Source organism: Sorex fumeus, unplaced genomic scaffold (assembly GCF_029834395.1).
Source record: "Sorex fumeus unplaced genomic scaffold, SorFum_2.1 ptg000025l, whole genome shotgun sequence".
In the NCBI taxonomy this organism is placed as follows: domain Eukaryota; kingdom Metazoa; phylum Chordata; class Mammalia; order Eulipotyphla; family Soricidae; genus Sorex; species Sorex fumeus.
Window position 1 is genome coordinate 2,669,036 of NW_026606082.1, and position 13,391 is coordinate 2,682,426.

Here is a 13,391-nt window from a genome sequence, read left to right on the forward strand (position 1 = left end):
ATGACTTTGTTCATGTGAATCCTTTTCATTAAAGTTGTCATTAGTGTTAGGGTCCGGTGTACGGAAAGACCACCCAGAGCAATGAGCTCTGCAGTACAAGATTTTATTTGACACAAGTCAAACAAGAGCTGTGCTTTTCCAAAATGGCTCTGCTGATTCTAAGCAAAGCTAAGTCTTGCAGGAGGGGAGGAGGCCTTCGCAATTAGAATAGCTTAACTTTATAGGTAAGTTATTAACGTGGGCATAACTCCATCTTGGTTGGCAATCGCAGCATTACCTCTGTAGGACAATATTGTCTAGGCTGCAATATCTAGAGCTTTTTTCTTTTTTTCTTTCTTTTTTTTTTTTGTGAAGTCACGGTCACGCTCCTCCCGTTGTTCATCAATTTGCTCGAGCGGGCCCAGTAACGTCTCCATTGGAGACTTTGTTGTTACTGTGTCTGGCATATCAAATACGTCACGGGGAGCTTGCCAGGCTCTGCCGTGCGGGCGAGATACTCTCGGTAGCTTGCCGGGCTCTCCGAGAGGGGCGGAGGAATCGAACTCGGGTCGGCCCGTGTTGGCTGCATGCAAGGCAAACGCCCTACCGCTGTGCTATAGCTCCAGCCCCTACAGATTTTATTTGGAGGATTTTTGAATGGAAGGAGGAAGAGAAAGTGGGAAAGAGTGGAAAGTAAGAGAGACAGTTATGTGCTCTAGGGAGAACGCAGGCTTCTCCAAGGGCGGAGAGAACCCCTACACACATCCCAGCGTTAGATGGGGAAGCATGAAAGTCCACATCTCAAGAGGGGGGATGCAGGTGACACATGTGCTCAGGCACCACCTGTGCTGAGCCACGCGGGTGCAAGCAGCACACAGGCTCGGGCAGCATATGCACCTGGAGCTTTTTCCTTTTTGAAGGCAAGATTTAGACTTTAAGTCCCCTTTAGCATCGCGTAGATGTAAAAATGGCACCTCCAGGAATCTCACCCTCACCCAGGCCCTCCTTTCGTCTTTTCCCTCCTATCGTCCACTGTGACAGGGCAGAGGCATGGCCTACTGCTTTGTCTGGGTGTCCCATGAGATTGCGAGTTCCCCGAACATGAGGAAACTCATCTTTATTCACTCCAGATCACCTAGAGTGCACGTGGTACCCAACACCCAGAGCCTGGTCTTTCCCTTATTTGTTGTTGAGTGGAGAAGGGAGGGAGGGAGGGAATGGATGATTTTAGCCTGATTCGCAAAGCCGTAATGAAAGCAAAACAAGCCACTTGATGCTTACTTTTTCCCCCCCACAACAAAAATCTCTCAGATTTTGAAAATTAGGGTGGGTGACAGAAGGAAAGGGGGAGCAAGGATGGGAAAAACAGGTGGAAAGGGTCATCTTGAGAGTGGACTGGATCTGGAGCGGTGGTGGATGATGTTATGAGACTTGTACCTAGTAGATGTGTGAACTGTACTCCCCAAATTGCCTCATTCTCTAAACCAGCGATGAACCAAATCAAAGTTTATTTTAAAAAAGAATTTAAAATGAAGGGAATAATGAAGGAGAACAGGGAGGAAGGAGGGGACAAGGGAGGGGGAGAAGGTGGGCAGGAGAAGTGGAAGTGGTATGAGAATAAAAAATGGTCCTGATTTTGTTTTGATCCCAGAACTTATATGCCATAAATTTTTTTAATTTTTTAATTTTATTTTTTAAAATTTTTATTAGTGAGACATCATGAGGTACAGTTGTAGACTTACAAATTTTTGTGTTTGGGTTTCAGTTATACAATGATCAAATACCCATCCCTCCACCAGTGCCCATTTCCCACCACCACGGATCCCAGTATCCCTCCCACCCCCATCCCCCCCCATCCCCCACTGCCTCTGTGGCAGGGCATTCCCTTTGGTTCTCTCTCTCTTATTGGGTGTTGTGGTTTGCAAAAGAGGCAATGGGTGGCAATCATGTTCTGTCCATAGTCTACTTTCAGCATGCTTCTCCCATCCTGGGAGGATCCTCCCAACACCCTTTATTTGGTGTTCCCTTCTCTATCTGAGTGGGGAACATAAGATAACAAAATAGGAGACCAACACCCAAGAATGACTGAGATTAGTACCAGGAATTTTACTCCATGGCCTGGAGGCCAACCACACATGCTAGGGGACAGGGGAGCTCAGATAGAGAAGGGAAAGCCATGATTTTTTTTTTTTTTGAAGTTTAAGTCAGATTCAACAATTTTCTTTTGGGGCTGGGGGTGGGGGGTGAAGCATATTCTTTGATAGTGCTTCGGGACCATGAAGTACCAGGAATCAAACCCGGACCTCCTGCATGCAAAGACTGTGCTGGGACCTTTTGGCTCATTTTCGCAGCCCACGCACGGTTCAGCTCTTTTTTAAGAGATAAAGCTTCATTATGAAAAAATTGGAATCATTCTACAACGTGACTATGAATCACCATGGTCTCTCTACACAAGTATATACCTGAGGGATAAATCTAATCTTAAATCGAGGGATGAACAGAATTTGAACTTGGTTACTACCTGCTTGGTAAGAGAATCCCTACTCCATTGTCGTGAAATGGGAAATGGGTTAAACAATCCTTAATAGAGGCAAAGGTCCTGGGGTATAGCTCAAATCTAATTACTCTGTTCCCTAGTTCTCCTTATCCATAACCAAAGAATAGCTTGGGAACAAACGTTTCATTCGTCCAAACACCACAGACACATCACAGTATCAAGACACAACCATCTAATACATTAGTACAGGAGAGCTGAGGGTTCTTTGTTCTTTGGATCTCTGGTTCATGGGTGATGAAAACAGAAAAGAGTTCTTTCTATAACGTGTTATATATGTTTGATCTCCACTCAGTTTTTGCATAATGCTGTCTTCTCTTTTTCTTTTTTCCTGCGATAAAAAAGACATCTCACGCAGAGCCTGTTTAATGAGCATTTCTTTTCCACTCCTCAGATTATGCAATGGGGAAAGACTGTATCATGCACGGGTACATGTTGAAGCTGGGAAACCCGTTCCTGACCCAGTGGCAGCGTCGTTATTTTTACCTCTTTCCAAATAGACTTGAATGGAGAGGAGAGGCGGAGTCCCGTGTAAGTGTCTGGCAGCATTTCCAAGCGCCGATCCATGGTGTTGAAGGTCACGTGCAAATTCCAGCATTGGGGCTGTGTTTCACTAAGTCCCCCCTCCCCCGCTCCATTCTGCAATTCAGTTTTCACTCGTAGTCACAGTAGTCTCTCCAAACATTAGTATTCACACTTCCATGTTGAGGAAGGATTGTGTAGGATCTGAAGGTACTGTGTGAAGTTCAGTGAGGTCCAAAGCAGATGTGGGTGAAGACTTGTGGATGCCCACCAAAAATCCAGTCTGGGCAAGAACAGACACTGGTTGCTTTTATCTCCACCTTGTTGGGAGTGGACATGGAGTTCTTGCGCTGACAGGAAGTTATGACTGCAGTTGGTCCCTCAGATACTGTCTACTAATAAGATTCATTGAAAATTCTGCTCCCCACCATCCCTTTGAGCAATGGCCAGCAGCTTGATGAGTCTGGAGGGGCCCAAGGCTTATCACTGTGAAGGATCCACCTAGGTAGGACTCTGCTCCCAGGGTGGGCACAGTTCCTGTTCTCATCGAGCACAGCAGTCCCAAATCTCAGGCACATAGGGCGTGCTCTCTGGACCAAACTGCTCAGAAGATGCACCATGGTGACATGTGTGGACAGTTGTCAATAGAAATCTTCTATCCTCCACTTCAGAATGTTGGCAGATTCCTACTGGTGGGGTTTCTATCTAGTTGTGGCTGATTCCTACTGAACTTTGAAGGAAGAGTTCACTATTCATAGTGCTGCAAAAGCCACTTCTAAAAATTAATACAGCCAGGTTCTGAGTTACAATTACTAGGATTCTTTCAAGGTCCCGAATTAGAACTCGGGTAGACTAGAACCACCGTGGACTAGAATAGAATTTATGTCCTGTGCAGTATTTTTAGATGACAAGTGAGCCTTGGCACATTGTGGAGTTATTATTCTGCCCAATGGTAAGTCGCTATCGTGTACACTGAAAAAAAAAATTGTTTCTCACTCAGGATATTTTGAAACTGAAAATAAAAAAAAAAAAGAATCTTCCTCTGTTTACCATCAGACGCCATAGATTGTCCTGTTTTCCGAATAATCAACCTTTAGCATTCTCTTTGTAAAGCTACATGGCATGTCTGGGTAGATTCGTAAGTATACATAAGGAAAACGAAAACTGGAGTGTTTATGCTGGTGTTGTTTTCTATTTAGGATTCCTGGAGTATTTACCCCAAAAAACATAAAATGGTAAGGTTCTCACGCCACTATAGCATTCACCTCTAGCCATAATGCTATAGATCTAGCTTACCGGTCTTTGAGGATGTCGCCTGTACTCATGGCATCATTTCAGTGATCATCAAACTCTCGTTGAGTTGCCAGCTAACGTGACCAAGTGCACTGGCTGAGTTGCTGTGTTCGAACTCAGCGGCCCGCCTTTGCTCATGTCAGCCATCCGTGGTGCTTCTGTTCCCTCCCGACGGTGTCACGAGAGAGGACATGCCCGCGAGAGTGGAAGCAGAGCTACGGGTTCGTCCTCATTCCTGACCCAGGGCTGTGCCCAGCGGCCAGCTCTGTCCCTGGCCTGCCTTCCAGGGCCTTTCTTTCTTTGCAGTTTGAGATTCTGTCATCTGAACTTTCAGACGCGTTCCTCAGTGGCCATTTCCTGGCACTTCTTGAATGTCCTCAAAGAAAGAAAAATGCCAATTACTATATTATTATTATTATTATTATTATTATTTTAGAGCTTTGACTTAGTGGGTAGTGTTTGGTGTGATTGATTAGCCGAAGAAATCAGGTAAACTGTTCCTGGGAAGTAATCTGTAATTCTCTTTTTTATGACTAGCAAAACTTACTGACAATGGAGCAGATTCTGTCTGTGGAAGAAACTCAGATTAAAGACAAAAAGTGCATTTTGTTGAGGATCAAAGGAGGGAAACAATTCGTCTTGCAGTGTGAGGTAAGTTGCTCTTCCTCCCCACCCAGGAGGAGAATTGGGAGCTAAATGATAAAGATGGCTGCTCAGCCTTAATGAAACATTGCCTTACTCCTTGCTTTGCCAGATTGAAAACTGAGTGAGGGAAATTTTTCAGCAGACTCACTGTTATGCTCAGAGAAGCAGGACCAGAAAGACAGCACAGAGGTTAAGGTGTTGGCCGTGGATGGGTCTGGCCGGAGCCCAGGTTCGACTCTTGGCACCACTTTTGGTCCCCTGAGCACTTCTGGATATTGCCCCCCCCCACCACTCCCCCAAATACTTATCCAGAGAGGTAGTACGGGGAGTGAGGTGCTGGCACTATATGCAGCTGACCCAGTTTTTTCTTTTTTTTTATTAATTTTTATTAGTGAAACACCATGAGGTACAGTTGTAGACTTACAAATTTTTGTGCTTGGGTTTCGATTATACAATGATGAAATACCCATCCCTCCACCAGTGCCCATTGCCCACCACCATGGATCCCAGTATCCCTCCCACCCCCATCCCACCCTGCCTCTGTGGCAGGACATTCCCTTTTGTTCTCTCTCTCTCCTTTTGGGTCCTGTGGTTTGCAAGAGAGGCATTGAGTGGCAATCATGTTCGGTCTATAGTCTGCTTTCAGCATGCTTCTCCCATCCTGGGAGGATCCTCCCAACACGCTCTATTTGGTGCTCCCTTCTCTATCTGAGCTGCCCTTTCCCCTAGAATGCCTGGCTGGCCTCCAAGTCATGGAGCAAAATTCCTGGTACTGATCTCGGCTATTCTTGGGTTTTAATCTCCTATTTTGTTACTTTATGCCCCCCCAGATGAATGCAATCTTTCTATGTCGGTCCCTCTCTTTCTGACTCATTTTGCTTAGCGTGATACTTTCCATGTAGTACCACTTGTATGTAAACTTCATGACTTCCTCTTTTCTAACAGCTACATAGGACTCCATTGTGTAGATGTACCAAAGTTTCTTTAACCAGTCATCTGTTCTTGGGCATTCAGGTTTCTTCCAGTTTCTGGCTATTGTAAAGAGTGCTGCATTGAACAAACAAGTGCAGATGTCACTTCGACTATACATTTTTGCCTCTCTGGGATATAGTCCCAGGAGTGGTATTGCTGTGACCCAGGTTTAATTCCTGACGCCCCATATGGTCCCCAGAGCACTGCCAGGAGTGATGCTTGAGCACAGAGCCTGGAGTAAACCTTGAGCAGTGCTGGGTATGGCCAAAAAAAAAACAAAATAAACACACATTAGAAAGTAGCAGGAGGAAGTCTGTGAAACAACCTGTTACATGGTCTATAACTGGATTTGTGGCATCGTTTTCCAGGTTTTCTTTCTGCGTGTTTGAGAGTCAAGATTTGTGTGTTCAAATAAACATAGTGACTTCTCTCAGAGGGAACGCGTTTCTCTCTTTAGAGGTGTGCTGTAGCCCAGATTTAATTCCTGAACTCTGTGTGTGTGTTTTGTGTGTGTGTGCATCTAGAGAGAGAGTAGCCTGTAGGACACACAAAAATCATGTTCACTGGCATTGTTACCCTGTTGTGTATATCAAGGTCCTTTTCAAAAAACTTGGCAGATGGGGCCAGAGCGATAGAATAACAGGTACGGGGCATTTGCCTTGCACATGGCTGACCGGAGTTCCATCTCTGGCATCCCATATGGTCCGCCAAGTCTTGCCAGAGTGATCTCTGAGCGCAGAGCCAGGAGGAAGCCCTGAGCATGGCCACACATGGCCCCCCAAGACAGACGCCTTGGCAGAACTCCCCATTCCTGTCAAAGCCTTGAGTTATGATAAAAATCAGACACCAGAGCCCGTTTCTAAACAAACTCAAGGCCGCGCTTCTCCGGGTGGGACTGCGTGAGGGTCTGGAGAGCTCCGTGCTGGTGCCACGTGTGTTCCTGGAGAGTGGGTCATCTCCACTGACACCAGCCATGACTGTGGGACCCCCCGGGTCTGCGTGACGCTATCACAGCTGCATGCCTTTGTCTTTTCCCATTCAGAGCGACCCTGAGTTTGTGCAGTGGAAGAAGGAGCTGACGGAAACGTATACCGAGGCCCAGCGGCTGTTGCGGCGTGCCCCGAAGTTCCTCAACAAGCCCCGGCCCAGCACCATGGAGCTGGCCAAGCCCCCTCTCTGTCACAGGAGTAGCAACGGCCTTTGACGGCAGGACAGGGAGGGCCCTGGGTGAGACAGGGCCTCTGCTCGGAAAGGCCACGCCGGGGGCTGCGGCCCTGTCAGGGATCCCAGTGCAAGTGGGACGCACTTACCGCAGGGGATCTCGGCAGCCAGGGCGACCCGGGGCCCTAAGATGCTGCTCCCGGGAGCCGCCGTGACTGTCCTCAGGCAGGAGGTCGGGGCCCCCCACCCCCGTCATCCCTCCTGGCCACCTCCTGCCGCTGCCCTCGTGTCTGCCGCACTCAACTACTGAAGAGACAAGAGTTCTTGGTCTTTGCTACACACGCACTTGGGTATATCCGAACCGGAAACGGTCCGTCCTTATCACTTCAGTTTTCACATCTGGTGTCAGATCTCTCGTCGGCTCCCTGGGATGGAATCCACCATCTCTGGATTCACAGGTGGCCCGTTCCTGCCAGATCCTATCCACCCTAAAGAGCCGTGGCTGGGTGTCCGGTCGGCTGGGTTCTACCATGGGCAGTGAACCCACGTCCTTGGGTCCTGGGCCGGGTGGAGGGGGGTGAGGGTGGGAGAAGGAGGATGTTCTCAGCAGAGGCTGCCCACTGCCCACGGGTGCCCAGCACACTAGGATGGCTCAGAGGAGCTGTGCCAGCATCAGGGAGGAAAGTCTCAATTCCAGGGTCCCTGGCACCCCTTAGAAACCGGCCAGGGCAACAAGCAACCTGGGAGGGTTCGCCCGAGCAACCCTTCCCGGCGTCTGGGAGGGCGTGAATGCTGCCAGGTCTGTCTGGGACTTTGACAGTGAGGAGCTGAGTGGCACGGCTCTTCTAGATCCTTCCACCCGTTCTCAGGAAATATCAGTGATGGAGGCGCGTGGGAAGAGAAGGACTGCCCTGTTCTCTACGTGTTAAGTTAATTTAAAGTGAATATCACTGAGGAAAAATTGAGTGTGTGAACACGGGTGACCTGAGAGGATCTTCTCGACTCCGGGGATGTCTTTCGGCGTCCGTGCTGAGGGCACACGGCCTCTGGCGGGGTCAACAGGAGACCCTGCGGCAGCCTTTCACCTCGGTTCATTTGTCCTTGTTGTGTTTTGTGCCATTTTCATGCTCCGCCCCCCCCCCCCCCAATAAATGCTGAGTTGTAAGAACCACTGTGCTTCCCAGCCCAGCCAAATCCTCCAAGTCATCAGACTGGGGGGAGGGGTGAGTAGTTTTGCGCATCCAAGCAATTGTCCTATTCTTGGTGCCATGTGAGTGTCGGTTTCTAAGTCGGCTGCCAATAGTAGCATTCCCTTGGCATCCTCATGATCCGTCCCCCGGCCTTGAGGCTTTCTGCAGGCTTCAAAACTTTGCATTCCTGCGCAGTGTTCTTGGGGAAAGAAAGTGCTGGAAATGGAAATCGTGTTTGGGGACTTGCGGAGAGGGTTGCGGAAAAGATTTCTCAGGAGTTACTTTGGGACAGAGAAGTGGACGGTCACTGCCCGCCTCCGCTTCTCATTGTCCTTGGAGGACGGAAATTTTCATTCATGTTCTAGATCTGCTGTTTCTACAGGGACGGCGGGGAGAGTTTGGGGGTCCTCGTCCCACATAATCTTCAGACTTAATAAGGAAGCACAGTGCCCCAAGTTTTTTTTTTTTTTAAACAGAAACAGAAAAGTAGCAGCTTTTTGTCATGTCTGCCTCAGTTGCCCCTGCTGTCAACCTCACTCCGACCCCAGCCACCAGGTGCTGGACACTGAAAGTTCTAACCATCGCTTCCCAGACCAGGGGACTGGTTTCTTTAGGGTCTGAGCTGCAGGGCATTAACTCTGCCAGCTCACCTCTCTCTGAAAAATACCCTCTTGGCTCCGAAGCAGACATCAGGTCAGTCTCTTCGAGCGAAGAATGTGCATCGGAAACTCTCCCTTTGGCTTCAGACTCTGCCCCCGAGACCTGCCCCTGGGCCTCATCTTATTTAGGGTGACATGGCCTCAAGTGCCTCTGGGAGGGGGTGGTCACTGGCCACGTGGGCGTCTGGTTTGGCTACCCTGGGCCTGGGCCAGCAGCCTGGCCATGTGGTAAGCGTGTGTTTCTGCTTCCACATGAAGACCCCCTTCCCCGCCCCCCAAGAAGCCTGAGGGCTCTGGAGTGTCCGTAGATGCCTGGACGTCCCCCAAGTCCTGATATTGTCTCTTCCCAGGTCTGGGCCTTTATAACGGACCAAACGTAGCACAAATCTGCGTCTGACCTTAGAATTCTGCGGTGGGGGATCTTTTCAAGTGCTCCACGATAAAGTGACTATTTTTATAAAATGTTATCACAGATCTCCATGTCAGCCCCCCGTGGAACCAATAAAGCGAGGCCTACCAACAGCAGGTGACATTAGGTTCCTGGACCCCCACGTGACGGGGGTTAAGGCCTGGCTCCTGCAAAACCCTGGGCTTGTTACCAGTTTCTGCCTGAACCCTGGTCCTCTCTTCGCTCGGGGCCCGGGTTCCTTCCTGTCGCCGGACACCTGGTTTTGTCCTTCCACTCCTGATGAAGTTGGATGGCCCGCCAGGACTTTCTGAGACTCTGCGTCTCTGTCTCTGTCTCGGTCAGCTGGCTGAGGCCGCAGGGCCCAGAGCTGTAGAGAAAGGGGTTTATGGTGCAGATGAGCTTGGAGAGCGAGTGTCCATCCTGTCCCCCCTAGCACGGCAGCCCGTCTTCCCGCCCCGCAACCCCCTGATCCAGAACAGGGCAGTTCTGAAACACGCCCCACGGCCCTCTCAGAAGCAGCTGTTTCCTGCTGTGCTCCTGCTGGCTGCCCAGAAGGATGCTGAGATTTTACTAGATCCAAAAGAACATGGTGTGTCTCTCTCTTTTTTTTTCCTGTTTCTTCTTCTTTTTTTTTTTTTGGCCCCCTGAACTCATTCATAATCTGCAGGTGGGCCGCTTCAGTTCAGCATTTTCTTTTGCTTTTTCTTAGGTTCCAGAAGTTTCCGCATAGCAAGAAGGAAACAGGTGCCAGGACTTCCCCTGATGGGAATGCCTGTGACCATCAGGCTTGTTAGGCCTGAGGCCGTAGGCCATTCCCTCCGGATTTGCTCCTGCCCTTGTCCCTATCTATTCTCTTTGTCTTTCTCTCTGCACAGCGACAGGTGGTGGCTGGGAGTTGGGAGGGATGTCCCAGGGAGGAGACTAGGAGGAGGAACAGGGCAAAGGAAGACAGGAATAAGTTTGCCGGTACAAAAGCATCCCTTGGCCGGAGCGACGGCAGGTGGGGCGCTTGCCTTGCCCATGCCTGACCTGAGTTTGATCCCTGGCACCCTGTATGGTCTCTCAAGGCCTGCCAGGAGTGATCCCTGAGCACCGCAGGGGGTGACTCTCAAACAAACAAAAGCAGTACCCCGAGGGCAAAGAGAATGGCGGGGGGGGGGGGGGGGGGGGGGGGTAATGCACTGGCCTTGCATGCAGGTGTCCCCTGAGTTCTGCTAGGAGGGAACCCTGAGCACAGAGCCAGGAGTAAGTCCAGAACACTGCCGAGTGTGGCCCCCCAAACAAAACGCCTTTTCTTGGGGCATGTGTACCAGGGAAGTGACTGAATGAACTGTGGGAGGGATTTCCTCCGGACCCCAGGGCCGAGTGCTCTTTATTAAGCCTCATGGCTGTTTTTTTTGAGGCTCTTGCTTTCCGACCCCCTGCTGGAGGACGCAAGGCCCCAGCACGGCCACCCCTGTGGCATGCACAGCTCCTTGGAGGAACAGCTGCGGGACCTGGCTGACCAGCAGCACATGCCCTGCTGCTCAGTTGCAGACTGGGTAGGAGTCCTTGGGAGCTGCCGCAAGCCCTCCTATCAGCAGCCCAGGCTTTCAGGAAGAGCCACGCCCATTTCCCATTTTTGTTTCATAGTATTTTAAACCACCCGAATGTGCTCAGAGGCTAATTCCCGCTCTGCTCAGGGCACTTGGTGGTGCCAGGATTTGAACCCAGGCCTCCCACCTGCATAAAGCACACACTCAGCCCATGGAACTCCCCTTCTGGCCTTCTTCACTTAAAAAAAAACTTTTTTTTTCTTTCCTAAAGCTCCATAATGATTTTCCCTCCCACGTAAGGGGTGACTGGAGAAACTTAAATGACTCAGAAAGATTCACACTGATCATTTTTTAAAATCCAGATCACATTTTTAAAGTTGCTTTTTTCTTTTTCCTTTTCTTTTCTTTTTATTTTTTGCTGTAGAATCAATGAAAGTTGATCTATAGAATAGGACTCCTTGATTTCCCCAAGTAATAGACTGTGGACTGCTTTTGTCCTCAGGAAAAAAAAAAACAGGAGCACTATTTATCTTTAGCTAGGTAACAAGACTACCCACTCTCGCAGCTCCCAAAGGCCCATGGGTAGGGTGCTAAGCGGACAGTGGTCTTCGATGTCAATCAAGGCAGCACTCCGAATTTTAAATTGCCTTTCACTTTCAAAGTAGCTGAAATGCATCGACTATTAATCCATGTTCTGTATTGTTTTACTCTGGAGACCACAGAACATGGGTTCACAGATGCATCTCATCAAGATCCAGCAAAGATACTGCATTTTAGAGTCAAACAAATCGGATTCTTAGCATTAACTCTCTTGGACCTAATCTCGTAAGTCATCTTTGAAAATTGGTAACTGTGCTTCCACTTTTTTATGTCGTCCTAACAGAAAATGTCTTTCACAGAAGAGTAGGGAAACGGGAAAAATATTTCTAAGCTTGCTCTTGTTCAAAATACAAAGGAGTTGAAATTTAATTTCTTGGTTAATTGCATTTCGTGGTGTATATATTATATGTGGTTTATAAGGAAATCACTGGCCATGTAAGTTCTGCTGTTAAATTGTATTTTTCTATGTCATAACTATAGTAGATCTGGCTTTTTTCTGGGTAGCACGAAGATTGTTAAACCACACACACACACACACACACTCACACATAGACACGCGCACACACACACGACGCATATATATGTATAAAAAAACAAGAGTTCTATTTTGGCACAAAGGCATTTTATATTATTTATTGAATCCTTGAGTCTGTTTTCATCAAAGACATTCCCTATCAGTTCTGCTTCCTTTGATTTGTATCATCCGTTATTGAAAGAAATGGCGCCTTTGGCATCGTTCATCGGATGAATTTGGGATGGCGTGCCCCCCAGCCGCCGTGCACGGGGGTCACCCTGCTCACAGCCCGGGCCCCTTTTCCACCAGCGCCCACCCTCCAGCCAGGCTGGGAGGCCCATGCACGCACATGGCGACATCTGCCGGGGCCTTCGGTAACATCTGCCCGGGCCTGCTGCCCCGCTGGTGCCCTCATCTACCTCTTCAAAGGCCTCTTGCTTCTGGAAGGTACCCTGGAGCCCTCCGTGGAGACAGCCTCCCCTGGAAAAGAATGTCTGGGAAACATTTCCGTGTGCTCCCCAAATTGGGGTCACTTCCCAAGCCACCACCCGAGGGCGGAAGTGGGGGGTCAGGGCAGCCCTCCCCTCCTCCAGGGTCACCTCAAGGGAGCCCCCTGGGAGCTGGGTGCAGGGGGCGCTGAGTTCCACCCCTACGGCACCGCTCTTTCCTCTGAACGTGCCACCCCCCTTAGCATCCGTCTGAACGTGGCCTTGGGATCTGGCTGTCACTCCTGGTTCGTCAGCAGCGGGATGGAAAGTCCTCGGGACCGTCGGGGTTTCAGTAGTCCACTGTGGGGATGGCTTGGATGGGACTGGTCCCTGCTCTTGTGGAATGTTCTGGGCATGGGTCTGATGGACACGCACACGCACGCACTCGGAGAGAGGCCTGCCTTATGTCCCGGCCGACCCTTGGGTCCTTCAGGATGGAGTGGGTCCCCTCGAGGGCTCTCACGGGTGGCGGAACCATCCCCCCTCGCCCTCTGTCTTCATGGCTGAGTGTCCACGTCCCGCCCCCTCCTTCAAGAAGTGTCCTCCCACCCCCTCCTGCCCTGCACTGCTCAACCCGGAGTGAAGCCTGAGCCGTTGCCGTGTCCCGGACACCGACTCCGCCTCTCCGTCGAGTCTTTCTTCTCCCTCTCATCGCGGCTGCGCCCGTGGAGGGTCCCGGCCCCTCAGTGGACATTTCGCTAGTGCACGCTGGAACTAGTGCATTGCCCGCCCCGTGCCCCCTTCCCCACTCCCACGGGGACTTTGGAGCCGCGGGCGGGTTTCCTCTGTGGATCAATTGCTTATATAAAATCTCAATAAAAAAGGACCTGCACCGAAACGGCTGTTCCGTTGCTCTTCCTCCAGCTCCTC

General features: G+C 49.9%; 1 protein-coding gene across 3 annotated transcripts in view; it reads left to right on the forward strand.

The window, feature by feature from the left end:
* GRK3 (G protein-coupled receptor kinase 3) overlaps positions 1-7,259 on the forward strand; it is a 159,003-nt gene extending 151,744 nt beyond the window's left edge. Inside the window, exons 19-22 of one of the 3 annotated variants that reach the window (XM_056114452.1) lie at positions 2,928-3,064; positions 4,255-4,290; positions 4,886-4,999; positions 7,008-7,259. In XM_056114452.1, coding sequence (XP_055970427.1) covers positions 2,928-3,064; positions 4,255-4,290; positions 4,886-4,999; positions 7,008-7,169 — 449 coding nt within the window. In that variant the 3' untranslated portion in view covers positions 7,170-7,259. The remainder of the gene's footprint in view (positions 1-2,927; positions 3,065-4,254; positions 4,291-4,885; positions 5,000-7,007) is intronic. The other 2 variants (XM_056114454.1, XM_056114453.1) reach the window with 2 other exon arrangements.
* Positions 7,260-13,391: the final 6,132 nt, after the last annotated feature.